Source organism: Notamacropus eugenii, chromosome 1 (genome assembly GCF_028372415.1).
Source record: "Notamacropus eugenii isolate mMacEug1 chromosome 1, mMacEug1.pri_v2, whole genome shotgun sequence".
In the NCBI taxonomy this organism is placed as follows: domain Eukaryota; kingdom Metazoa; phylum Chordata; class Mammalia; order Diprotodontia; family Macropodidae; genus Notamacropus; species Notamacropus eugenii.
Window position 1 is genome coordinate 624,627,432 of NC_092872.1, and position 19,510 is coordinate 624,646,941.

General features: G+C 37.1%; 1 protein-coding gene across 3 annotated transcripts in view; it reads right to left on the reverse strand.

Moving 5' to 3' along the window:
* KCNU1 (potassium calcium-activated channel subfamily U member 1) overlaps positions 1-19,510 on the reverse strand; it is a 290,355-nt gene that overhangs the window by 182,681 nt on the left and 88,164 nt on the right. For all 3 annotated transcript variants that reach the window (XM_072635213.1, XM_072635212.1, XM_072635214.1), the window contains 4 exons: positions 12,195-12,286; positions 8,548-8,658; positions 3,081-3,186; positions 1,339-1,421 (listed from right to left, as the gene is read on the reverse strand). In XM_072635213.1, coding sequence (XP_072491314.1) covers positions 1,339-1,421; positions 3,081-3,186; positions 8,548-8,658; positions 12,195-12,286 — 392 coding nt within the window. The remainder of the gene's footprint in view (positions 1-1,338; positions 1,422-3,080; positions 3,187-8,547; positions 8,659-12,194; positions 12,287-19,510) is intronic.

A 19,510-nucleotide genomic window follows, 5' to 3' on the forward strand; every position in this document is an offset into this window, starting at 1 on the left:
TTAGATTGATACATTAAACCCCTCCCCTCACCCCATTTAAACCTAGGAGGAGAGAAAGGATCCACTTTTCAGTCTAAATATCTTCAAATGCAAACCTAAAAAATGGTCCAAAAAATGGATGTTATTAACTTTTGCATAATGGATGCATTAGCTTTGTATTTAACTTTGCATGCCTTAAATAAGCTGTAATAGAAAGTAAAATTCTTGAGAAAAGAAACTGCATCACTTTTACTTTTGTATCCTTAGTACTTAGGATGGTATCTAGGACATTATTAGTCATTTAATAATAGTTATTGATTAATTGTACACAGACCAAAATCTCATCTATTTTAAGCTTATGATTCTGACCTATCATGACATATATATATTTTATTCATTCATTCATTTACATGTGAGCAGGAATTATATATATATATATATATGCTTATATATTAATACAATGACATATGTATACAGATAGAGAAACAGTTATTTAATTTGTATAGGGAGTTCTCTACCAAATGAAGACTAACACCATTACATTAATCTGAATATATACATGCATACAATATATGCAAAATAAAATTCATAAATCTGATGCCTGAATAAGCAAATGAGCTTTTGAGTGTTCTGCAGTCACAATGGCAATACTTATCTTAGCTCATCTTGCCATTGGCCAAAAGCAGGGTCAATGAGAGTGTACATGGTTCAAAAAACATCCATTTCTACTACTGGAAAACAAAACAAAACAAACAAAAGATCCCACAAAACCTCACAGTAAAAACTAGACTGATATAGTCAGGAGTGTCATTTTTATTACATCTGACCAGTGACCATTTACTTCATTCTTTCTTCCCATCTTTATAGAGTTCTGGGAGAAAAAAAAAGAGAGAGAGAACTTAGGCATTTGAAGTGAATTTTTTTTGGAAAAGTCTGAAAAACTCTGTGACAGGGGTGCAAAGGAGATTTTGTCTACCTTCTTCTCAGTGCTTACATAGTGGGATTGAGAAGGTAAAAGAGAGTTTTACTTCCATAAACACTAGATCATGATGTATCACAATGAAACAATTGCCTAGGTAAAGGTTTTGGGTATAGTTTCAATTCATGCTTGTTGAATTAAACTGTTTTAGGAGATAATAAATTCTCCATAACTTAAAATGTTACAGCAGGGACCAGGGATCACCTCTAAGGGATATTCATGGAGTTTGAGATTGGACAAGATGAAAAGTCTCTTGCAAACTTCCCAAAATTCTCCACTTAGAGCTGCCATCATCATTCTTTGTCACATCATCCTCAGGACTTTCTTTGAGAAGATAGAGCAAAACAAGTATTGGAGGATAAAACATGCTGACTTCTTACCTCATGATGTTAGAAATGTCTTCAGTGTATGGATCAGCACACAGAGAGTTGGCTAAAATCAGACAGGCTTCGGCAGATTCCACCTACTTTCCAAGACCAAACAGGGGCCATCATGTCAAATATATGAGGAACTCTTGAATTACCCTGATCACCAGCTGTCTTATGATTTAAAGGCAAAGAAGCCACAAGAATAACAATTTCCTTAGTGAAGTCTCTGTGATTACAGACAGGGCACTGCAGGGTGAGAATCCCTCTTTATGCCAGGACCACAGCTCTCAAAGGGCCCAGGAGAGCTGGTTGAGAAGAGTTGCAGATAGAAGCTAGCAATAATAACTACCAATGGGCTTTGAAGTTTAAAAATCATGGCCTTCACAGAAACCTTGGGAAGGAGGTAGTACAAGTATTATTACCCCTATTTGTCAGATAAAGAAATGAATATTTTGGGAAATTATGTGATTTCACCATGGCCATACAGCTTATAAGGCAGGGAATGAACCCAAATCTCTTGATCCTAAGTTAGATCTGTGTTGGAGCTGGCTTGTTCCTGCTCAGGTGAGCTGATCTTTAAATTTTCAGTGTGATCATTCACACCTCTGAAATCAGCAAATGCTATCTATTGTGGCTTGAATTGTTCTTTTATTGACTGTTGAATAGGCATGTGATTAAAAGCATAGTAGTATAGATTAAACTTAAAAGTATATCATGTATATGTATGTGTATATGTGTGCATGTGTGTATTTACACTTATTTCCCACCCTGCCCCACCAACTGGTTGTTAAACATTTACCAGCACACTCTTGCTCTAAGCTCAGTGAATTCTCTTTCTACTAAACTATCCTACCATGGTTAGAATAGAAGACTCTGAGGTACCTTCTCTCTCTAAAGTTTTCTTTCTATAATGTACTCACTCTTAGGCACTGGGGGAGTAACTGTTAGTGGTGATCCTAGTAACCATTGGTAAGAGGGAAAGTATAGTAGCCTTAACACTTTCTCTGTCCTCTCTCCTTTCCTCCTTCTCTCCCTTCCTTTTCTCTCTCTCTCTGCTTCTCTCTCCCCTCTTTTTATACGAAAAGGAAAAAAAAAAGTCTGACAGCTATCCCCTCAACTAGAATTCTTCCCCTCACCGAGCCATAGGATGCTATAAGGTAAGAACTGATGAAAGAACAATCTTGGTGGCCAAGACTGATCCAAGCTACTTGTTCATAAAACTATATAACTGGTGCCTGTGGATGCGTCTGCAGGTTATCATGTTTTTCTGTTAGATTTGTACAAAGTTTTCTTTTGCCAGGAATTGGAAAAAATGAGTAAAATGGTTGAATTGCTATAAACCTAGGGTATGGGGTCAGATTCAGGGTATGGGGAGTCTGGAAAGATATCTCTAGGATCTGCTTTGACCACAAATCATCCATAGGCCCCTCAGCATTCTTCTCTGCTATGGACTGCTACTCTCAAGAGATTCAGATGTCTAGTTTTTAAAAGAAGCCATGTGAAAATGTCTCAAAGGCCTGTGTTTTTCTTAATGTTTTTCAGAAGTTTTTAAATCACAAGTTTAAAAAAATATCTTCCTGCTCCCCCCCTCCCACTCAGCATTGTCATTATATTGACTGAACTTTGGCAATCACCACTCCCATTAGGTGGAGGGATAAGAATTATGCAGGAAGAGTAGCCTTTCATAAAACAAATGTGGCCACCCTGGCCCTACAGCTTGGGTGAGATAAAAGATAGCAAGAAAGGGATCTTACCGCAACTCTCTTTAAATCTTCTCTTTTCAATGCAGATCCAAGGAAGAAACTTGTACAAGCCAAGTTCACCTTGAAAATTGTTTCTAGCTCCAGGGAAGGAAGGGTTCTGGGAAAATAAGAAAGTAACTATGAGAAGCCAGGGAGAATAGAAATCTACATAGGAAGCTTTGAGAGGAGGCAGAACCAAAATGGTGAAGTAAAGGCAGAGAATCACCTGAGCTCTCCCCGAAAACCCTCTCAATACCTTTAAAAAATGGCTCTAAACAAAACAGAGCAGGAGAACCCAGAAAAAGATGGAGAGAAACAATTTTCCAGCACAAGCAATTTGAAAGGTTGGCAGAAAAGGTCTTTGAGAGAGGAGCACAGTCCGGTGCTAGTATAGCAGACCAGGCCCCAGAAAACCCAGAGCAGACCTTGGGGGGAATGATTCACTGGCAGCAGTGGTGATTTCCACATCTTTTGGCCCAAAGACATCAAATGCAACTGGGAAGGTCAACAGGAAGGGTCTGCCACACCTATGTGTGGGTGCAGTGCAGTCTAACACAGGTGATGCCAGCATAGCCTTGGCCACAGGAAATCAGGAGCAAGCCTTGGGAGTGACTGAATCAGCAGAGACAGCAACAGCTCCTGGAGCTCTCAGCTCATAGACAGTAAGGAGGTCAAACAAATGGTCAGAAGGAGACTAGAGGGTCTTTTTGCTAACATGGAGGCAGGACTCTGTTGCTTTGTGCACACTCAGATCTGGATCACAATCCTAGGTGGTAGTTGCAGGGCAAGGAGGAGTACTAGCATAGCTTGTGGCCTTAGTTGGGTGGAAGGGAGCTTCCTCATAGTTCCAGGGAAGAAAAGAGTACTTGTGGTTGCACACAGGTCAGAAGAATAGTAAACACCACCCCTCTGATCATACCACCTTGGAAGAACTGAAAACTTACAAGTCACTAGAAGTGTTGCACAAAAACCTGAAGCTTGAGACAGTATACCCTCCACACTAGAAGCAGAGCCCTACTTAAACAAACAGTTAAAAGTCTGGTAATGTGACTGGGAAAATGAGAAAACAGTAGAAAAACAAAACAAAACTGACTATCGTAAGCTACAATGGTGACAAGGAAGATCAAAATACACACTCAAAAGACAAAAAGCCAAAGCTACATCCAAAGAGAAAAATGTGACTTGAACTCAGGACATGGAAAAACTCAAAAAGGATTTTGGAAATCAAGTAAGAGAGGTAGAGGAAAAATTAGGAAGAGAAATGAGAGTAATGCAAGAAAATCATGAAAGGAGGGTAAACAGCTTGGTAAAGGAGACACAAAAAAACACTGAAGAAAATAACACCTTAAAAAACAGATTAGCCCAAATGGTGAAAGAGGTTCAAAAAACCAATGAGGAAAAGAATGCCTTAAAAAGCAGAATTGGTCAAATGGAAAAGGAGGTCCAAAGTCTCACTGAAGGAAATAATTCCCTATAAATTAGAATAGAGAAAGTTGATGGTAATGACTTCATAAGAAAACAAGAAACAATAAAGCAAACACAAAAGAATGAAAAAATAGAAGACAACTTGAAATATCTCATTGGAAAAATAACTGACTTTGAAAATAGATCCAATAGAGATAATTTTAAAATTATTATACTAACTGAAAGTCATGATCAAAATAAGAGCAGAGATATTATCTTTCAAGAAATTATCAAGGTAAACTGACTTTATAGTCTAGAACCAGAGGATAAAATAGAAACGGAAAGAATTCACCAACCAGCTCCTGAAAGAGATCCCAAAAGGAAAACTGCCAGCAATATTATAGCCAAATTCCAGAGTTCCCAGGTTAAGAAGAAAATATTGCAAGCAGCCAGAAAGAAACAATTCAAGTATGGTGGAACCACAATCAGGATAACAGAAGATTTAGCTGCTTCTACATTAAAGGATCAGAGGGCTTGGGATATGATATTCCAGAGGGCAAAAGAGCTAGGATTACAACCGAGAATCACCTACCCAACAAAACTGAGTATAATCCTTCAGGGGGAAAAATGGACATTCAGTGAGATAGAAGACTAAAGAAAAGTAGGAGGACCTGGGGATAAGAAAAGGGGGGAGAATAACAGAAGGGAGGACAGATTAGGTGAGTGGATAGTCAGAAGCAAAACAATTTTGAAGAGGGACAGGGTGAAAGGAGAGAGAAAAGAGAATAAAAGGGAGGAGGATAGGATGGAGGAAAATACAGTTAGCAATAGTAACTGTTAAAAAGCTTTTGAAGCAAGTTTTTCTGATAAAGGCTCATTTCTCAAATATATATAGAACAGAGTCATATTTGTAAAAATAAGTGCCATTCCTCAACCAATAAGTGATCAAATGATATGATCAGTTTTCAGATAAATATCTATAGACATATGAAAAAAATACTCTCACTATTGATTGGAGAAATGCAAATTAAAACAATTCTGAGGTACTACCTCATACCTGTTAGACTGGATAATACAACAGAAAAAGTAAATGACAAATGTTGAAAGGGAGGTGGGAAAAATGAGACATTAATGCATTGTTGGTAGATCTGTGAACTGATTCAATCATTCTGCCGAGCAAGTTGGAGCTATGTCCAAAGGGCTATAAAACTATGCATACCTTTTGACTCAATATCACTATTAGGTCTATGTTGCAAAAGAGATTTTTAAGAAAGGAAAAGGACCTATATGCACAAAAATATTAATAGCAATTCATTTCTGGGGGAAAAGAATTAAAAATTGAGGGGATGCCCATCAATTGGGAAATGGCTAAAGAAGTCATGTTATGTCATTATGAAGAATACTCTTTTACTATAAGAAATGATGAACAGGATGCTCTCAGAAAAACTTGGAAAAACTTACAAGAGTTGATGCAACATGAAATGTACTATGTACAAAGTAACAGAAATATTGAAAGAAGATCAGCTATGAATGACTTAGCAATTCTAACAATGCAATGAGCCAAGACAACTCTGAAGGACTTATGATGAAAAATGCTATCCATCCTCAGAGAAAGAACTGGTGGTATCTGAATACTGATTGAAACATAAAAAAAGAGAAATCTATATAGACATGATTAATGCTATTATTTAATCAATTATGTACTGATAGATGATATATAGATAGAGGAGATGATGAATAGATACTTAGATACACATAAATAGATTGATGGATATATATGTATGTGTATATATATATACATATATATATATATATGATTTATTACTTATTAATCACTTTCTATGTACCAGGAACAGTGCTAAGTTCTAGGGATAGAAATACAGGAAAACAACAGTCCCTACCTTCAGAGAATTTACATGCTAATAGGGGGATAAAACTACTTAAACGCAGTTAGAAGGGAGGGGACAAGGTGGCTAATGAAGAAGAGAAGTCAGAGAATAAGTCAAGGTATAAGGTCAAAGGCTGGCACCCTTCCTGAGATAAAGGACCTGGAGAGGTAATTGCCAATCAAGAGACCTGATCATAAAATGGGAAAGGGGTCTGTCCTACTGTTTTTCTGGAAAATGTGAAGCCACCAGTTTAATAGGATGAAATCCTCCTACAATGGCCAACAATGTGGTTTGGAAAGAGCTGTATAGACAAAAGTACCTGCCTGAACAGAATACTTTTAACAGCACCAGAAATGTTCCTTCCTCCTCCCACTAAACTGGATTTAAAAATAGTTTGTTAATGGTTCAACCTCAAGACCTAGAATGTCCACATAATTCTTTTTTTTTTTTTGCTTGAAGGACTTTAAATGGATTCATAAATTTATTGCCTATGTCTGAATATATTAATTATTTTGAATACTTCCCCTTCCCAACATGTTGAGGATATCTATGGAGCCACGTACATACATGTATGCTATGTACTCAAAATATAATTAAAAAATGGGACATTTGCACATCACTGTGGTCATACTTACATCTGGAAAACTGATGAGCCAAATACTGAAAGTTACCAATATGTTTGGCACAGCTCCAATACTTTTTTGTCTGTTTTTTGTTTTTATTTTCTTGAGGCCTTTGCTATATAATAAGAAAATCAACATGCCACTCTATGAGCAGGGCTCTCCACTCAGATTTTTACCAAGGAGGATGAAATAAGAAGATATAAACAAATTTTTAAAAAAAATTGTTGATATTGAGTTCAACTGTATCTGCTTCAACCACAGTTAACTTTCAGGCATGTTTTTAATATTATTATCCCTCTGGCTATGTCTATCACTTCAGTGTGTGTGTGTGTGTGTGTGTGTGTGTGTGTATGTGTTTTGTGCCTCTATTTCCTCTTAGCTATTTATTAAAATTAATGTACAACTTCTAAATGCAACAGCATGGAAGGAAGTTAGGGAAAGGATGTGATGATCCAGGAATTTGTGATGTAATCTGCAGTTTTCTAAGAGGAGGTGAAAGGAGAAGCCCTCAGAACACTGCCCTGAGACCAGGTCATTGCTTGAATGGAGGATATTTTTGAAAGACTGACGGACAGGAAGGTCACTATGTGGAAAGTGTCAGGTTTAAAAACTGTCATATAAGAATTGGTTGAAGGTATTTTAATCTGAAGAAGAATTAGGGGTGACCTAAGAATTCCCTTCACTTTTTTTAAAGCTATCACGATGGAAAGGAGGTTAGATTTGTTCTGCTTAGTCTCAAGAGGGCAGAACCAGGCACAGAGAGGCAGATTGAGATGCCATCTAAGGAAAAGTTTCCCAATTATTAATGTTGCCTGCTCTGAATTCAAATGGAATTTTTAATACTAGGCAATTGTGATGATGATGATGATAATAACACTTATAGAACACTTTAAAGTTTGCAAAGTGCTTTACAAATGTTATCTCATGATCTTCACAGCAACCTATTGTACCTGAGGTGCTACTGTTATCTCATTTTATACATAGGAAAACTGAGGCCCAGAAAAGTTGAATGACTTTCATAGAGACATGTGGCTAACAAATATCCGAGGAAAGATTTGGACTTGGGTCTCCCAGATTCTGATATCAATGTCATAAGACAGTGAATTTTTCAGCACTCGGAATCTTTATGAAGCAGCTAAAAAAATCATTTTCAAGTTGTTAAAGAAGAACATCCCTGTTAAGATGCAGATTAGACTGAATGACTTTGTAGACCTCTTTCCTTACCTTTCTATGTTTCTATGTTTCTATGAAATTACCCAACCTGCTTTGTAACTGGATAATCCCATTTTATGTGAGGGTACAGGTGGGGGCATCAGAAATTCCGGGTGGGTTACTGGTGGGCTCTCCACTAAATTAGACCACCATCTTCCATTCCCTTTGGAATGATGAGGAACTTGGATTTGCAACCTTGAATTAAAAGTAGACAGTCTACTCACCCATGGCCCAGAAACCTTGGTTCTTCAATGGTTTTCCTAATCAAATTCCTTAGCCCTGCAGCATCAGACCTCCTTTATGAGTTCTGAGATTAAATTTACAAGCCATGAGTAATGCAGATATACTTACTCTCCCAGGAAAATTGTCTCAAAATTCATTTCCCTTGCTTTGTTGTTGAGGAAATTTCTCAGGAAAGCATTTACACTATCCACAGTGATATTTCCACAGACCACAATGAATCTTGGAGATAAGAAAGAAAGTACAGGATAAGTAATCTCTTTGAAGGACAAAACCATTATCCTATTAGGGGTTGGATATAAATGAGTTAATTTGAACTACTAAAGCAGGCATGTATCCCACCTTTAACAAACCATAGATGTGAAAATCCAGCTATAGGAGACATAGTAAACAAAGTAAAGTCTTCACTTTACAAGACAATACAGAAAAGGATATTTTTAAGGAGGTTCTAGCTCTCCTTTTACACTCACCTCTAATCTTACAGTAAAACAGCAAAAATCTGCCCACTGTTCCTACCACCAACCCTCTTTTTCAGCTTTATACTGCTCTGAGATAAACCAGAGTAGCAGCAGGTCAACTTTAGCCAAACATTTCACAACCCACCAGAACTCTCTACCAGTACACACTTCCCCACAGATTCCTACTTATAGGAAGTTGCCAAGCCCAATGCTTTTCTTCCTCCTTCAAGATGCCCATAGTCACTCCTTCCTTTCTTAATCCTATATCTCCTCTGTGGCAATTCTTTTACTCAATCAATTCGTTTCCCCTTCTAGTTCTCAAATCCCTCCTTAAAAGTCATCCTTTTGTGGGATTTGTGCAGATTACGTGCAGAGAGGGGGTGTTATTTCAGCATTCCACTTCCTTTGGAGCCCAACTCTCTTTACCTCTTAAATGCAATTACATTTTCACTGTCATCCATTTAATTTAAGCATATATGCCTGTCTCAGAAAATCAAAAATTTCTGGAATGTTGCCACATTCCCTGTCAAACTATGGTCTGGGATTAAATTTGGGGGTGGAAAAGGAGGTATAAGCTAACAATTTCTCTGAAGCCATAAAATGAGTCATCAGATTTTAAATCCTTGAAAATGAGCCAGCTCCAGACTAGATCTACTTCATTCATCCCAGTCCTGCAAGCTAGTCTAACCCTTTGGTGATAATACAGATTTCTATGAACTTACATATAATGTGCCCATAGCAAGGCACACCAATAGAGGACTACTTGTATATTTGTTTTTTTTAATAGAATATTAGTCAGATTTAGATGAAGAAAATAAAGCAGAGATGGAGGACATTACATGAGGGAAATCTGGGATAGATCCAATTCTGGATTCTGGGTGGTCAGGTCCAGTATGATATTTTGATATTTGGATCTGACAAATTATTAACCTTTTTCCAGACAAGCACTGCGTTCTATTTAATTCTCTGGTTCTCATTGGCCTTTCAGGACAATGTGGTCTTAATACCATGTGGTCTTCAGACAGCAGTGCTGATTTACATCTTTCCTGGGAAGACTCAGATAGGGTTTTTGAATCATTTACGATACTGTATAGCCTAACTTTCTGACTTCCCTCTCAGTTTCTGGAATAAGCAATACTTGAAGTAATAGTATAACCAGAGGAGTACGACTGGAATAGCTGTTCTGGGAATACATGTTACAGAGAGGAAAGCAGCTCTTTCTGATCCATCATCCGCACAGCTACCAAATTGAGATGCCTAAAGTACAAGTCGAACTATATCACTTCCTTCCCAAAGAAGATCTGACCACTCCCTTTTTCCTCTAGGATACAATATAGAACCCTCTATCATTTAAAGCCATTTATGTAATGTCTACAAAAAAATCTTTCCAGACATTTTATATCATTCTTTCGCATACCCTACATTCAAGCCAAACCTACTCACTTTAACATAGATCCTTTCCATTTCTTACCTCTGGGCCTTTGCAGGATCCATTTCCCAAGCCTAAATCTTCCTCCCTCATCATTCTTATCTCTGAATCTTCACCATTTTTCAAGGCTCAACTCAGGTTTCACCTATCTTACAAGGCCTTTCCTCAGCCTCCCAGGTGCTAATGTTCCCATTTTTTGTATTAGTTTTTATGTACTTTGTTAATATTTTTATACTTATTTGTCTAAATACATGTTGTCCATCACCCATATATCCCCAAGTAAAATTATGCTCTATGATGGAAGGAACTGGGTTTTTTTATCTTTTCATATCAAAACTATCACACAGAATGAGTATTTAAAAATATTTGTTGAATTAAATTTCTGACCCTTTGATTCTTTCCCAAGCTCAGTGGTCACTGCATTGGCTTGGTTGCTTGAAATCTGATAAACTGAATTATGATTGGCTTACATATGGTCAATATAATAGATTATTTGCATATAATCATAACTGGGATGTATGGAAATAATGTGAATGAAGGAGAATTCCACAAAACAACTACTCTAACATGTCAGTATGGAAATGGCAATGAGTTGTCTAAGGCTACATCAATGGATCACAAGCTCCTGCAGGTGCTATTAAGATGGAAAGATATTGTCATATATGAACCTGCAATGGACTGTTTGTATGGTGTATAGGCACCAGGTACATAGAGATTCTTATTACTGAAAGGTTGGCCACTAGTTCACAATTTGGCTTTGGTTATAGCAATTCAAAAAGATTTCCTTAAGATTAAAAGGCTTGAGATTTAAGATGGAAGAAATGTTGCCAACAGTATTGAAAACTACAGATGATGTGAAATACTGAATTTTATTCAATTCCACAAATATATGTTGGAAGCCACTTAAATGATAGGTACTGAGCTAGGCTCCCAGAATGCAGAGTCAAAGATACAATTGTCTGTGCCCTTAAGGAGCTTAAATTCCACTCCTGATAAAATAACACTTATAGTTAAGTATATAGTATATGTCTATCTATCATTTATATCTATCCATAGATACATAATATTTCTATCTATATATGAGTAATTGGATGTGGGAGAGAATACAGTTATCCCTTCTATATTGTGGGAGCTAGGGGTATTGCATCCCCATGATCTGGAAAATCTATGCAAAACTTTTTGACTCTCTCTTTGTACCAGAGAAGAAATCTGAATTATTATGGTATTAAAAGATAAAATATGCTGATTTTATACGATAATATACATATATCTTATGTATTTCTGAGTTTCTAAACTTTTTCTGTGTTGTTTGTTGGCCTTTGCATGTCATCTGCCATTACTTCAAAACTCTCCCAAAATGATCCTGAAATACATTGAAACTGGGATGGGAAAATCTGTAATGTGGAAGGGATAGCTGTACTAACAACTAGGGAAAACAAAGCCACCTTAGTGGAATTTAAAGGAAGCTAAGGATTCTATGAAAGAGATGGGAAAAGAGGGAGCATTTCAGACCTGAAGGGTAATGTGTAAAATACAATTAGGATTTTATATAATATGTAATATTCCATTACTACAGAAATTCTATCTGTATACAATGCCAATTTTAAGATGTATATAACTTATGATTGAGTAAAAACTCCACTAACTTTTCAGATTCTTTTGAAATTTGTATTAATCACTAAAGATTAACTTATTTTGAAATTTTATACATTGTGACTTGTCTTGGAGATTATTTCCTTTTTTAATACAAACAAATCAAAGACCCCCACCTGCATTGGTAACTTTAGCAATTCAGTGTGAATTGTTAGCTTAGAACTTTAAATAAATATAGAGTTATTACACATATAGAGAAAGAACAAAACAACACTTACTTTCTCCCTCTGACCACTTCATAGGAATGGGAGTATTTTCTGTTTGTTGCCAATGTTTCCAGAAGTTCAGGAGCATAATTTGCAAATATCATCTAAAACAACAAGCAGATATAATCTTAGCAATTGCTATGCTTATGTAATCTGAATGATAAAGTTTCTAATACTTTTAATGATACTTCACAATTCCAGATTATTCAGAAAAACATCAATAGTACCTAAAAACATTCTTCCAAACTGTGAATGATAATTCTTTTGGGGGTGCCAAACAAATGCATTTCAGATTTAATGAAGAGCTAAATTTACTATCTTCAAGCCTTTTGATTTGACCCATCGGTTAAAAAAGGGCATCATTTGAGTTAATGGTAATTCAGGAATGGTCTTTGTGTAAGTGTAAAATATGGGAATTAGGGTGAGGAGGAGAAATAAGGATCTCTATGGCTTGGGGTAACATAGGAATTTTATCCAGACTGTTTATAGTCTGGGAAAGATCTTTGGGTGTTTTGAAAGAATAAGAAAGGGAAGTAGAATTTTGAGAAAGGATAGGGTCAAAAAATGAGGCTGATGGGAAGGGAAGTCAGGAAGGATACTATAGAGCACTTTGTATTCATTTAAAAACCAGGAGATGTGACTGGAACTACTAAAATATTAAATAGTAATAACAGCGAACATTTATGTAATTCTTTAAATTTGCAAAGAACTTCACAACTTTCTCATTTGATCCTCACAACAACCCCTGAGAGGTAGGTGCTAGTATCTCCATTTTACAGGGAAACTGAGGCAAAAATGAGGTTAAATGATTTGCCTGGGGTCACACAACTAGTAACTGTTGGAAACTATATTTGAAACCATGTCTTCCTGACTCCAGGTTGAATGTTCTATCCACTGTACCATTTAGCTACCTATTAAAAGGATTGTTATTTCCATCACTTCAAGTATTGTTCTGTACCCCAACTGAGGTCAAAGGGGACCGGTAAAAGACTTATCTTACTTCTCCAGCACCTAAAGGATAAACGAGGAAGTAACACTTCAAATTTCATCCTTTCTTTGCCCTTTATGATGAGAACTTTATTTCAATGAAGGAAAAAGATAAAGAAGAATTAGATTATCTGTGTCAATTGAGAGAGGGGAATGCTCTAATTTTTGTTCTGTTTCCATTTCCCCACCCTCGTTCTTAGCAATTGATAGAGACAGACTTTGATTTTATGACTTCATAAAGATTTTTAAACCCATTGAAACATTTCTGTCATCACAAACATGTACAAGAAAATCTCCCTTCTCTGAGAAAACTTAGCATGTTCTTTTTCTGTGTACAATGACTTCTTCTTTAACTATTCCTTGCTTATATAGAAAAAGATTCCAAATATCCTTGAAGGGTTTTTTCTGTATCAAGATTTAAAGCTATAAAGGGCTTTAGGAGTCATCTACTTCAATGCCTTCATTTTAGAGATGAAGAAACTGAGTCATATAGTAGTTAAATAATTTGCATAAGGTCAAACAGAAAAGTAGTAGAGGTAGTATTCAGACACTAGAAGGTGAGCTATAGTACAGAAAGAGCACAGAACCTGGAGTTTGGAGACAAATAAATAGCCAGTTAAGATGATGGTTAAAAATTAAATTTGGATTTCTGAACTACAGCTTAAAACTTTTGACTAATAGGTCCTAGGGATACAATGCATCTAACAAGGGATGTACAGGTTGTATTTGTTTAGAGTCTTTAAATATAATAAAAATGGCTTTAGCTTACAAAGAGAAATGGAAAAACTGTCTGTCTATATCCATTACAGTCAGATAGGTGACTCAGTGGATACAGTGTTGGAACTGGAGTCAGGTGGACTAGTTCAAATATGGTCTCAGATACTTATTTGCTGTGTGACATCTTTAAGCAAATGAACAAAGTATGCATAGGAAACACGGTGAATTAAAAACCCAAAGGTAAAAAGGCAAATTGGAATTTAAAACTATTGGACAATGGTATGAGATCTATTACTGGAATATGGTTCTAGAACAGTAGACCTTAATTAAAAGAAATAGAGATTGGGTGAAGATCGGAGAGAACAGGAATATAGAAAAACCTACAAGTCTTACAAATGCCAGGTAAGATCTAAAAATGTGTCAGAAAGAACAATGATAAAGAAAACAAAAGAGAAAAAACCTGAAATGCCAGGACTGAATCTGTGTTGTGTGTGGTTTGTCTTTCTTTCTTGAAGATGATCATAGCATCAGGGAGATGATGACTTGACTTGCAATTGATTTTGATTTGAGTGAGGGTGGGCTGTGTAGTCACTAACCTCATGTTCTCCTCCAGAAACATCTAGATCCAGTGGCTAGATATCAATCAGGATAATTGGAAATGGGCTAGGATGCAGTGGGAGACCTTCACTCTTTTAAACTAAGGTCTTTTCAAGTGGAATCTAGTCTAGGACTGAACACAAAGATTGCTAAAATACTTGGGAAGCCATGAAAGCTGCTCAGCTAGAATAGGTAGAAATACTAGGAAGGCATCTTAGGCTCATAGCAGGAGACAAGGTCAGAGTGATGGCCCTATACACAACAGCAGACAAAGTCAGAACAGCATTTAGGCAGTGTGGGCCTGAGCCACATCAGGAGATAATCCTTGAAGGAGGAAATTCTTGAAGAAGATAGAAACTATAATTGTCCACTAAACTCAGGACCAAGCAGTTCCTTCTCACACCTTCCAAGAGTCTGATCTAAACACAAGCCCCTAATTCAGAAACTGTTGCTAGACGCAGGGCAAGGGTTCACATGGTGGGTCAGAAGAAGAGATACCAAGACACTCTCAAGGTCTCTATTAAGAACTTTGGAATTGATTGTGTGACATGGGAGACACTAGCACAGGAACACAGCATGGTATGCCCACATCAGAGAAGGTGCTGTGCTCTATGAGCTATGAAATAGCTCAAAAGAAATGAAAGATGCCCAGATTTAGAGACTCTATTCCAAACATTCACATAGACTATTTGTTCCCAACCTTTGATAGAACATTCTCAGCTTGTATTGGTCTTATCAGTCACAGTTGGATACACTAAAACTTGAATCTAGTGTACTGATGTCATTTTGATCCTTTTAGATAATGAAGGATAACAATCAACCAACCTAAACAAATAACCAAAGATTTTTTAGTCCCCTCTAAATCAAGAAGTTAACCCAGAAGAAAGAAATAGAAAGAAAATTCCATTCAAAATATATATGGGATGTATAAAATATTGCTGTCTATTTACCAAGCTACCCTCAGTAACTATATTAATGCAACTCTAGAAAGCTTCACACATATAAAAATAGATCTACATAATTAGATAAATATTAATTATTCAGAGGCAGATGATAGTAATATAAAAGAAATGTCGATGTGGTGCTACTTCATTTGTTCATTCAACTCCATACAAATAAATTATGACAGAATTACTGTATGGGGTTAGAAAAATTAATAAGGGAATTCATCTGGAAAAGCAAAAGGTCAAGACTCTCAAGACGAATAATAAATAATAAAGTGGTAAAGAAGGTTATTTCTCTGTTCTATATAGCAGTAATAATCAAAGCACTGGTTACTGGTAAAAAAGAAAAAACGTTAGTAAATGGAATAAATTATGTACACAACGTACAAAAAGAAAGGAAAATGGCAGTGAAGTATTAAGTAAACTCAGTGGCCTCATCTGCTAGGCCCAGGATTCATTATTTGACCAAAAAAACTGCTGTGAAAACTAAAAGGAAGACTGGAAGAAATTAGGTATAGACCCACATTTCATATCATATATATTATAAAATATATATTATTTATTTATATATGTATTACATGTGTATGTATGTATGTATGTGTGTATATACATATATACATATATATATATGTATACGTATATATGTATGTATTATAAAATAAGCTCTAAATGGATAGGCAACCTAGACATAAAAGGCCACATCATAAATAAAGGATCAAGGAAGAAATTGCCTTTCAGATCTATGGATATGGTAAAAGTTCATGACTAAACCAGTAGATAAAAAGGATCATATAAGAGAAAATGGATGGTTTTGATTTTATAATATTTAAGTTTTTGCATAAACAAAACCAATGTAGTTAAAATTTGTAGGGAAACATTACTGTGGGGGGAAACAATCTTTCTAAGAGGTTTCTGTGACAAATGCCACTTTTCCAAAGTATAGAAGTGTTTTAAATTCATAACAATTAAGCCTACCCTCCTAAGAAATAACTTTAAAGAATAGGAATACTGTAGTTTTTTAAAGGAAGAAACCCATACTGTTAAGAACCATAAGAAAGAATACTCCAAATCAGTAACAGAGAAAAAATTAAACCAACTCTGAAAAGCCACTTCATACCCATAAACTGACAGAGTTATAAAGAAAGGAAAATAACAAATACTGATGGGACTGCAGGAAAATAGGTACATTGATTCACTGCTGGTGGAGCTATGAGTTGATCTGGTTATACCACTATGAGACCTATATCACAAAGATATTTGAAAAAAAGAGAGAGACAGAGAGTGAGAGAGATCCATATGTACAAACTGTTTATAGCAGTTCATTTTTGGCATGGAAAAGAACTAGAAAATAAAAGGGTACCTATTTTGGAGAAATAGCTAAACAAATTATTACATATGAATATAATGAAATTTTATTATACTGTAAGAAATGACTAAATGAATGGCCTCTGAGAAATTTAGGGAGACTTTTATGAGTAGAACTATGGTAATGTTTTATACAGTAGTATATAATAACAACAAAAATATAAAGAAAGCCGGAGCCAAAATGGTGGAGCAGAAGCAGGTTCCGTCCTGAGCTCTCCACCAAAATCCCTCAAGATACCTGTAAAAAAATGACTGAACAAATTCTAGAGCAGCAGAAGCCACAAAATGAAGAGTGAAACACTTTTAGTTCAAGACAATCTGGAAGGCTGACAGAATGGGTCTATTACACTGGGCTCAGAGCTGAATGGAGCCCAGTATGGGCCACACAGGCACAGACAGGACTGGAGGAGACCTCAGGATGCATTGAATCACTGCACCTTGTTTTCCAGACTTGTCAGCCCACAAACAACAAAGGCAGCTTCAAAGGTCAATGGGAAAGCTCTCTCACCTGGGTGACAGAGGAACATGGTATGACCCCAGCCCCAGTCCCAGCCCTAGGGTAGCAGCAGTCACTGTTGCAGTGGTCAACTGCTTCTAGAGTTCTTGGCCTGTAGACTATGGGGTAATCAATTGGCTGATCTGAGTCATAGTCCTGGATGGCCACCCTGGGGCAAGGTGGAGTGCTGGCATGGCAGAGCTGGTGGTGACTATGGAGAGGGAATCCTACTCATAGATCCAGGGCAGAAAAGAGTACTTATGGTTGCTCACAGACCAGAGGGCAGACCAGAAGAGAAGTAAACACCTCTCCCTTGATCACACCACTTTGGAGGAGCTGAGAATTTACAGGTGCCTGAAGATATCTCTGAAAGCAGCTGCACAAAGACCCTGATACTTGGAGCAGTACAACCTCCACTTAACAAGGAGCTCAGAGGTCAAGTAACTGACTGGGAAAATGACCAAACGGGGGAAAAATAAGACTATATAAAGTTACTTTCTTTGTGGAAAGGTATTTTCTTTTGACAAAGAAGATCAAAGCATACAGCCAGAAGAAGACTGCAAGGTCAATGCTCCTACATCCAAAGACTCCAAGAAAAATAGAAAATGATCTCAGGTCATGGGAGAGCTCAAAAAGAATTTTGAAAATCAAGTAAGAGAACTAGAGGAAAAATTTGGAAGAGAAATGAGAGGAATGCAAGAAAATCATGAAAGCTGAATCAACAGTTGCTAAAGGAGATGCAAAAAAATGCTGAAGAAAATAACACCTTTAAAATTAGACTAACCTAAATGGCAAAAGAGGTCCAAAAAGCCAATGAAGACAAGAAAGTCTTAAAAAGCAGGATTGACTAAGTGGAAAAGGAAGTCCAAAAGCTCACTGAAGAAAATAATTCCTCCAAAATTAGAATGGAGCAAATGGAAGCTAATGACTTTAAAAGAAATCAAGAAATTATAAAACAAAACCAAAAGAATGATAAAATGGAAGACAATGTGAAACACCACATTAGAAAAACAACTGACCTAGAATATAGATCCAGGAGACGAAATTTAAAAATTATTGGTTTACCTGAAAACCATGATCAAAAAAAGAGCCTAGACATTGCCTTTCAAGAAATTATCGAGGGGGGGCCAGAGGCAAGATGGCAGAGTAGAAAGACACACATATGCTAGCTTTCCCCCTGCAGCCCATAAAATTACCTGTAAAGAAAGACTCTCAACAAATTCTAGAGCAGCAGAAGCCACAGAACAACAGAGTGAAGGAGATTTGCAGCACAGGGTGACCTGAAAGGCCAACAGGAAACATCTGTCGCACCTGACACTGAGCAGAGCCCAGCCTAGCCTTGGTCATGCACATGCTGCTAGGCTCTGAGAGGAGGACTTGAGTAGGCCTCGTGGGTGGAATCTTTAGTCGCAGTAGCAGTGGTTTGCAGATACCTCAACCCACAGGTGCCAAAGGTCAGTGACAGGGTTTTTTCAGCTGGCCAAGAAGGGAGAAGGACTTTCCCAAAACTCCAGCCTCAGGCAGCAGCTACAGAGGCCACATGGGGCAGGCCACAGCAGCCCCTACAACAGCCCACATCCATTGCTGGATGGTAAAACCCCTGGGGGCACTGAGCAGCTGATTCTTACCTCAGCCCTGTGTAGACGCCCTGCAGCAGCTGATCTTTATCTCACACTGAATGGCGGCTCTGCCCCTGCAGCTTATCTGAATCTCAGCCCCTCAGTGTGGGCTTGGCAGAACTGGAGGTGAGGTGGTTGTAAAGAGGAAACCCTGCTAAGATTCTGGGTACAAAAATCTCTCCCTACTCCCAGAACAGTATACACACTTGATTGTGCTACCTTGAAGAAACTGAGATCTTACAGATCCCTAAAGTATACCCTACTCTTGACAAAGTACCCAAAAGTCAAGTAACTGGTTGGGAAAATGCGCAAAAAAGGGAAAAAATAAAATGATAGAAGTTCTTGGTGAACAGATATCTTTTTCCATCCTTTTGGATGAGGAATAACAATGCTTACCATCAGGGAAAGATATAAAAGTCAAGGCTTCTACATCCCAAACATCCAAAATAAATATTCAATCATCTCAGGCCATGGAAGAGCTCAAAAAAGATTTTGAAAATCAAGTAAGAAAGGGAGAGGAAAAATTGGGAAGAGAAATGAGAGAGATGCAAGAAAATCATGAAAAGTATGTCAACAACTTGCTAAAGGAGACCCAAACAAATG